This window comes from Chiloscyllium plagiosum, chromosome 30 (genome assembly GCF_004010195.1).
Source record: "Chiloscyllium plagiosum isolate BGI_BamShark_2017 chromosome 30, ASM401019v2, whole genome shotgun sequence".
Classification (NCBI taxonomy): domain Eukaryota; kingdom Metazoa; phylum Chordata; class Chondrichthyes; order Orectolobiformes; family Hemiscylliidae; genus Chiloscyllium; species Chiloscyllium plagiosum.
The window spans coordinates 44,826,999-44,836,002 of NC_057739.1; the positions used below are offsets into that span (position 1 = coordinate 44,826,999).

The 9,004-nt window shown below is 45.6% G+C and overlaps 1 protein-coding gene across 8 annotated transcripts in view; it reads left to right on the plus strand.

The window, feature by feature from the left end:
- Window positions 1-9,004, plus strand: part of miga2 (mitoguardin 2) — a 62,014-nt gene that overhangs the window by 6,281 nt on the left and 46,729 nt on the right. Inside the window, exon 1 of one of the 8 annotated variants that reach the window (XM_043720617.1) lies at window positions 7,748-7,829. The exons of 2 other annotated variants lie outside the window; for them this stretch is intronic. Coding sequence is in view for 1 of the 6 variants with exons in the window: in XM_043720614.1 (XP_043576549.1) it covers window positions 7,783-7,829 (47 nt within the window). In the remaining 5 variants the exon portion in view is untranslated. Of the gene's footprint in view, window positions 1-7,747; window positions 7,896-9,004 lie in introns of those variants that run through there. 5 more of the 8 variants (XM_043720614.1, XM_043720621.1, XM_043720616.1 and 2 more) reach the window with 5 other exon arrangements.

The window sequence follows — 9,004 nt, forward strand, 5'->3', positions numbered from 1 at the left end:
ATGACCAGGGGTAGTGTTCCCCTCAGGGTTCTGGGGGCCAGGAATGTTGACAGTGGGATCTGTGGGGGGTGTGTACCAGCAGAATGCAGATGAGTGGCGTTGGTGGGGACGGAAGTGGTGGAAGACACAGCAGTAGTGGTGGTGGAAGTCACTGAGCATGTGGCATCAGCGATGATGTGGGGGTGGAAGTGATGTCACGTGTGATGCATGAGGAATTGTGAGGGGCAGAAGTGGCTGTGGGAGTGGCCATGATGGGGGCAGAAGTGACATCATCAATCAGCATGGGCGCGGTAGCTGTACCAGCTGCATGGCTAATAGTGTCCAAACATTTCCAGAGGCCGGGGGAATCTTCTGGAATGTTTGAGGAGCGCTGGTTATGGAGGTGGGTAGATAAAAGTTTGTTGTACTTACAGTTTTTGATGTTCGAGATGGAGTTGAAATACTGTTTGTTGAGGGTATGAATTCTCCTGTGGCGGTAGTACAGGGTGGGTCCTTTGCAATTCTGAGAGAGTGTGGCCCTCAGCTGAGGCAGGGCTGACTGTAGAGAGGTTAGGTGCCGGCGCAATGCTGCAAGCGTGGATCTTGAAGGAGAACTGTTGCTGGTGTTTTTGAATCTGTAGTCTGTACTGTTCGGGTCTGAACTCTGCTGGTTTAAAGGTGGTCTGGAGTCCGTGTGGGATGAGTTGGTTATGGAGGCAGGCACTGAGGAATCAAATGTGGCTGCGGTAGTGAGTTTGTTTCAGGATCTGGTTGAAGAGCTTCAGGGCAGAGGATGGTCTGGGGTTGAAGTGTTCCAAGACGGAAGATGAGGCGTTCTTCCTCCGGGCACCACTCCCCACATCTTCCTCTGCTACATTGATGACTGCATTGGCGCCACCTCGTGCTCCCGCGAGGAAGTTGAGCAATTCATCAACTTCACCAACACATTCCACCCTGACCTTAAATTTACCTGGACCATCTCTGACACCTCCCTCCCCCTCCTGGACCTCTCCATCTCCATCAGTGACGACCGACTTGACACTGACATTTTATACAAACCCACCGACTCCCACAGCTACCTGGATTACACCTCTTCCCACCCTAACTCTTGCAAAAATGCCTCCACCCAACAAACACACCCACCCACCAACCTCTAAAAGCACATGTTTTGCTGAGAACTTCATCTATGCCTCTGGCAACTCTAGAATTGACTAGCCTGACATATTTCCTGGCCAATCTCCCAACCTCCATCTTACAAAAACCTCAAGTTATTCCAGACACTGCCTTTAATCCCAACCTCAGCCTTACTTACCTGCACTTACCTTACTTCACTGTGCACACAGATTTGGTCCCCCATGCCTCACATTTAATATTCTCATTCATTTGATGAAATTCCTTTGTGGCCTTGATCCTTCCTGTTTTGGTAAAATTGTACAATCGTATAACCTCTGCTCCTCTGACTGGCCTCCTGTGCTTCCTCCAGACCCTTTACCCCTGCAGTGCACCTCTGCTATTTGGGCCCTAACTACTGAATTCCATCACTAACACCTCACTGCCTTTCATTCCTTTTCCTCCTTTAACTTCACCTCTTTAAGCAAAGTTTTAGTCACTCCTCTTAATGTCTCCCTTTTTGACTTGGTGTCAGTTTTTGTTTGATTACCCTGTTGATTTGTAAAAACTAATTACAATCTATTGTGATGTCACAACATCAACCTCTGAAGTTGGCATCATTACTAAACTCACTTTGCATTATTGTTTAACTCTACTTGGTTTTAACTACTTTAGAAATAACCTCGAAGAATGAAAGTTCATGCCTGGATTACAATTTTACAAATACAATGGATTATTTTGATCTTGATTAGTTAAAATGAAAAATTTACAAAATGAAATGGCACTACTGAACTAGTGGAATTACCTTTAAGTTAACATATTTTGGACTGATTTGCTGAAACAAACCCGCTACCACAGCCACGTTTGCTTACTCTATGCACCCCTATCCCCACCCCCACCCTCCTCTAGCTTATCTCTCCACACTTCAGGCTCTCTGCCTTTATTCCTGCTGAAGGGCTTTTGCCCGAAACGTCGATTTTACTGCTCCTCGGATGCTGCCTGAACTGTTGTGCTTTTCCAGCACCACTAATCCAGAATCTGGTTTCCAGCATCTGCAGTCATTGTTTTTACTTATATGAATTGGGAGGGTTTGGAGGAATATGGGCCAAGTGCTGGCAAATGGGACCAGATCAGTTTAGGATATCTGGTCGGCATGGACGAGCTGGACTGAAAGGTTTGTTTCTGTGCTGTACATCTCTATGACTCTTTGGTAATGATGGGAGAGTAGGAGTGGGGCAGGCTATGGGCAATATCTCCTGGAATAGATCTGGAATGTATTTCCAATCTTACCCCAGCCCTCCTGCATGATGAAGAATGACCTTGACGTGTTTCGACTCTCACTACTTTGTTGCTTTGCCTCACTAGTTGTGCTGGTTTCATTTTTTCCTGTGTTTCTTTTTGGGAGGGGTTAAATTCAACTGTTCCCATCAAACCTGGCACCTGTAGAGAAAGCTACACTGACAATGCCTTGATCCAATTAGCTGTCCCAGAAACCTCTCAAAATGAATTCTTGGTTTGACAGGTATTATGAGCTGGTTGGGTGGACATGTGTCGTTCCTGCAGCAAGCAATCTTCAAATATCATTGTGAAGGAGGATGCCATTTAGCCCCCTAAGCTCATTCTGGCTTTTAGTGAGAATGTTCCAGATCTGTGACCTAACGCCATTTGACCCCCTTTTATCCGCATCCATTAGTATCTTTGATTAACATCTAGATATAAAATTAAAAATTGACCCAACATCAACTGCCGTTTGTTGAAGGACGTTCCAAATGTCTCCCACAGGTTTACCAAAATAATTGTTGACAAGTTTCCTTTTTCAAAAATTCAATCACGGGATGCAGATATTGCTGGCCGGGCCCAGCATTTATTGTCTGTCCGGAGTTGCCCCCTTTGAGAAAGTGGTGGTGAGCTGTCTTCTTGAACCACTGCAGAGCATGTGCTGTATGTAGACCTTAGGGAGAGAATTCCAGGATTTTGAGCCAGTGAGTCTGACAGAATGACGAAATATTCCTAAATCAGAATGGTGAGGGGAACTTGAAGAGTGTGGTGTTCCAATGCACCTGCTTCCCTTGTCCTTCTAGATGGAAGTCATCGTGGGTTTGGAAGATGCTGCCTCAGGATCTTCCTAAAAGAGCTGACTCTAATATTTCAGTTATGTCTCTGAGCTGTAGCCTCAAGCTGTACTCACTTTTCTTTCCTCCTTTGCTGGCCTCCCCTTCTGTTCTATCCCCTCCCCTCCTTTCTACCTGGTGTACAGTCTGACAAACTCTATTAAACTTCCATGACTCACTAGTTGTCTAACACCTTGTGATAAAAGTATTTGATGACGATCGAGGGAAAGGGGAAAATCACAAAAAAATCTTAGCCTTGTGCATCCAGTCACACTTTTCAGCAGATTAAGGACAGGAGCTTTGGCTAAATTTTAACCATCTAGAGCCATTGACGTCAAAAGTGTGACACATAGATGTTGCTATCCAAGTCTGGAATTGTTGACCTATGGATGCAACATTTAGAAATGTGAATTAAATTTTAACCAGAAAATAAAGGTTTGAGTCTTGTTCCCTTGGCAGGGTGATTCCAAACCTGGCATGGAGAGGAATTTCTGTGAGGCTATTGGACAGGATAGACCATACCTCTCTCACTATGCCACCTCATCCCCCTTCTGCAAACAATAAACTTAAAGGGATCTGACTGAACTTCCCCAGAATGTGGACAAGTGAACAGCAACCCATCTTTAACATTAAAACTTATCAAGACATGTCTATGAATGTTATCAAACAACATTTGGCATCAAACCAAATGGAGATATAACAACAGATTGGTCTGATATATGGCTTTTAAAGGTACATCTTAAAGGAGGACAGCCTGAGGATCAGAGATTAGGGCAATCATGAAGTGGGCGGAGTCAGGAAATGTGAAAGACTGGAATTGGAAGTGCTGAGCTCTTAGAGAATTGTAGAAATGAAGGAGGTTAAAGAGGTCAGACCATAGACCATAGAATTCTATGTTTTACATCAATTGCCCTACCCTCATTGACAGACCTGGTCACCACCACCTCTTAGAGCCATTTGGACTCAAGAATGAAATAGAGGTTACAATTTTAGAAACATAGAAGACTTTTAAAAATAATTGTCACATTACATTTGGATGGATATATGAATAGGAAGGGTTTGGAGGGATATGGGTCGGGCGCTGGCAGGTGGGACTAGATTGGGTTGGAATATCTGGTCAGTATGGACGGGTTGGACTGAAGGGTCTGTTTCCATGCTGTACATCTCTATGACTCTATGACTGTATGACAACAATGGTGTACTGGCAACAGACGTTATTAGGACAAAGCACAAAGAACAATACAGCACAGGAACATGCCCTTCTGCTCTCTAAACCTGCAATGACACATTTTGCCCTTCCTACTAAAACTGTCTTCACTTACAGGGTCCGTATCCCTCTATTACCTTCCTATTCATGTATTTATCCAGGTGCTTGTTGAATGCTGCTATTGTGTCTGCTTCCACCACCTCCTCTGACAGTACATTCCAGACACTCACTACCCTTTGTGTGAAAAACTTCCCTTGCACATCTCTTTTAAACTACCCCCCCCCACACACCTTTAACCTGTGTCCCCTAGTAATTGACCCCTCCACCTTGGGAAAAAGCCTCATTCATACCACTCTATCCATGCCATTCATAATCTTATACACTTCTATCAGATTGTCTCTCAACGTCCTGCGTTCCAGCAAAAATAAACCCAGTCTACCCAACCTTTCTTCATAGCTAAAATCCCCCATACCAGGCAACATCCTGGTAAATCTTTTCTGTACTCTCTCCAAGGCATCCACATCCTTCTAGTAGTGTGGTGACCAGAACTGTACACAATATTCCAAGTGTGATCTAATTAAAGCTGTATAAAGCTGCAGCATAACTTGCCTTATCCTGATACTCATTGCCCCTTCCAAAGAAGGCAATCATGCCATAGGCCTTTTTTACTACCTTATCTACATGCACTGCCACCTTCAGTGATCTGTGGACCTGCACACCCAGATTAGATTACTTACAGTGTGGAAACAGGCCCTTCGGCCCAACAAGTCCACACCGCCCCGCCGAAGCGCAACCCACCCATACCCCTACATTTACCCCTTACCTAACACTACGGACAATATTCCTAAGGGTTCTACCATTCATTGGTATTCCATCTGCACTTGATCTTCCAAAATGCATCACTTCACAGTTGTCCAGATTAAACTATATCTGCCATTTTTTTGCCTATGCCACCAACTGATCTATATCTTGCTGTATCGTCTGACAATCCTCCTCGCTATCTGCAACTCCACCAATTTTTGTATTGTCAGCAAACTTACTAACTAAACCAGCTACATTTTCCTCCACATCATTTACGTGGACCATGAACAGCAGACGTCCCAGCACTGATCCCTGTGGAACACCACTAGTCATAGCCCTCCATTCCAAAAAGCATCCTTCCACTGTTACTTTCTGTCAGCTATGACTAAGTAAATTCTGTATCCATCTTGCCAGCTCACCCCTGATACCATGTGATTTCACCTTTTGTGCCAGTCTGCTATGAGAGACCTTGTCAAATGGAATTAACCACTTTGAAATGTCATAAAAGATGTTAGATAGGTTTGCTAATACTCAACAAACAGTTTTTCGGTTTCATATCGAATAGAATCTACCAACTCTACAAACACCTTTTTGGTTTCATATCTGATTGACCAACCAGATCGTGCTCTCTACCTGACTTCACCTATCTCCACTTCACCACCCTGCCTCCGCCACCCTCTTCACCTGTAGCTCCCCCCACATCCACCCCCAGTCCTGAAGAAGGGTTATACCTGAAACGTTGACTTCTCCACCTCATGGCGCTGCCTGGCTTGCTGTGTTCTTCCAGTCTCCTGCTTGTTGACCTTAGATTCCAGCATCTGCAGTTTTTTTGGGTCTCTAATGCTTTCCACTTGGCCTTGAGTTTCGAGAAATTAAAGATCAATCTCCAGTACACTGTCTTAGATTCATTAACAGATGATACAACTCAAAATTTAAGATGTTTGCTATGTTAACTTTGATGAATCTTTATTCCTCAAAGCAACGTCAATTATTCTGAAATTTCCTATCATGTCCTTTCTATCTCCTGTATTTTCCTCAGAAGCTTTGGAATCTCACAATTTTAGAAATGCTCACTGTGTTGTCAGTGCTGTGCCCAAACTCTGGGGATAAATCAATACATTCTTTTTTTTTGCTATTTTTTAAACATTTACCAGATATAAAAGTATTGAAAATTTGGAGGAAAAGGTCTGCTTGGGTGATAGTCAACCCAATCAAGGAGGAAGGCGGTGTGTCACAATGATGGGTGTGTTGGCTGCCAAGTGACTGATGAATGACTGGAGAATTGGCTATGCTAAATTGTCCCATAGCATCCAGGGATGTGCAGGTTAGGATGGATTGGCTGTGCTAAATTGTCCAATAGTGTACAGTGGTGTGAAGGCTGGGTGGGTTAGCATGGTGAATGCAGGGATAGGGTGGGGGGTGGGATGCACTTCAGAAGGTAGGTGTGGACTCGATGGTCTGCTTCCACTCTGTAGGGATTCTATCATTCCAAAAATTGGGATTGCTGGGGAAATGTGCAATTCATGCAATGAAACCATTATGAATAGATTTTGTCATAGTGGCAACACTAAATAAATGCAGGTCTGTCTTATCCTACTTTATTTAGTTTGGCTTTCCTTTTCTTTATATAGGCCCAACAGGCCAGACCTTAAGTTTTCTTTGAACAATATTTATTGATAATGAAACCAATAGGGCAGCAGATTTCCCCCCTCTGAGCTACTCTAGTTCCAATCTTCCAGCAGAGTCTTCATGACATGTCTACCTGGATCACAGTTTCACAGCACACCTCAGAGGCTTATGTACATGCAATAACCCTGCCCCTCCACTTCTCTGCTGTAAAGAGTACAGACCCAGCTGTTCCACTTTTTCCACATAATTGAAGTTCCTTATCTCTGGTAGCTTTCCAATTAAAGACTTTGACATATCCTTCCTAAAGCAAGCTGCCCAAAATTATACATAATACTCCAGGAGAGGCATAATGTATGGTTTATCAATTTATTGGTTCTGGTTTATTAAGAATCAGCATGAGTTGTTTGCTTTTATGCTCTGTGCAATACGTAAAGAATATAAATTTGATTGGAAAAAACAGATTTATGATTTTGCCCTGCCACCTTCAAACATGCTCTCTCTGACAAATGTAGCATTTTTGTGCATATTGTAAGACGTGTTGTGTGTATTTATTGTAGAGTTTGATTGCCAGGTGTTAAATATGTCGCTGATTTGTGAATATTATTTGAAATCCCCAAATTGGAATCTGTGCAATAATCAATGGTGTTTTCCCCAGAGAAAGGGCCCTGGCCGATGATTGGTTCCTCACCCGCCAATCAGTGTTCTTTCAACCAATGGATTACCTCATCCCGCCCACGTCACGGTGACGCACGACGGACGTCGGCTTCAACCAAACCTGATGAGGCGTAGTGCCCGCCTCCAGTACCTTTCTACTGGTGTCGTCACGTCGGGCCCGGGGCTGCCCCGCTCTTCCATTGGTGGAGGGGGCTGTCGGTCAGGGTGGGACATCCGGCGAGCAGGTTTGGTTGCGGTGGTGGGTGTGTGTTGTCCTCTGAGAGGGGGGGGATGAAGAGCACAGAGCGAGTGTTGCTCGGGCCCGTGAGTGGGGGCAGGTCTGTACATACCTTTAACTATCACCTGGAGCGTGGAATAAAGCTTTCTGTCGCCTTGTAGGCAAGGTGAGGTGTGGGTGTGCCTTTTGGGGTCTGTCTCCCTGGTGATGTGTAGGAGAAGGGAGCCCCAGTGTTCTCAGGGTTTGGGTAAAATCCACCATTTCTGCTCATCCCCGTCCAGCCTTTCCTTGGGGTCTGCAGAAGGGTCACCGGACTCCAAACGTTATCCCTCCCCTGCTGAGTTTCTTTGTTTCAGGTCATGGAATCCCCACAGTGCGGAAGGTTGGCCATTCGGCCCATCGAGTCTGCACCAACCCTTCGAAGATCATTCCCCTCCCAGCTCCACCCCTCCCCCGCCAAACCCACGGTAACCCTGTAACCCTGCATGCCCCCATGGGCTGCCCACCCTCGCCTGCACATCCCTGGGCACCATGGGCAATGTAGCATTGCCAGTCCACTTTAACCTGCACACTCTGGGCTAGTACTGTGACTAGCCCATCCTAACCCACACATCCCTGGGCACTATGGGCAATTTCCAATGGCCAATCCACCCTAACCTTCATGTCCCTGGGCACTATGGGCTGTGCACTATGGCTAGTCCACCCTGGCCTCCTCCACATCCCTGGACACTATGGGGCAATTTCCCTTGGCCAAACCACCCTAACCTGTGCATTCCTGGACACTTCAGACAGTTTCTTACTGCCAATCCACCTAGCCTGCATATCATTGGACTGCAGAAAGAAACTGGAGCACCTGGAGGGAATCCCATGCTGATATGGGGAGAGCATGCAGACTGTGCACACACAGTCGCCTGAGGGTGGAATTGAACCCAGACTGGATGGTGGATGATCTCCAGCATCAGCTGGTACTTTGTTTCATTGTGCCTTTCCTACCAGGAAGCAGAATGACACCCTGAAGAGTGAATTGTGTTGCTGCCAGCGGGGGTGCCCTGTTATGTGGAGGGTTGCCTGCTCTTGAGTGCCGAGGTAAAAACAATGAGTGCAGATGCTGGAAACCAGATTCTGGATCAGTGGTGCTGGAAGAGCACAGCAATTCAGGCAGCATCCGAGGACAGGCAAAATCAACGTTTCGGGCAAAAGCCCTTCATCAGGAATAAAGGCAGAGAGCCTGAAGCGTGAAGAGACTCCCTGAGATTCTTGTAGAGAGAGGAGGAA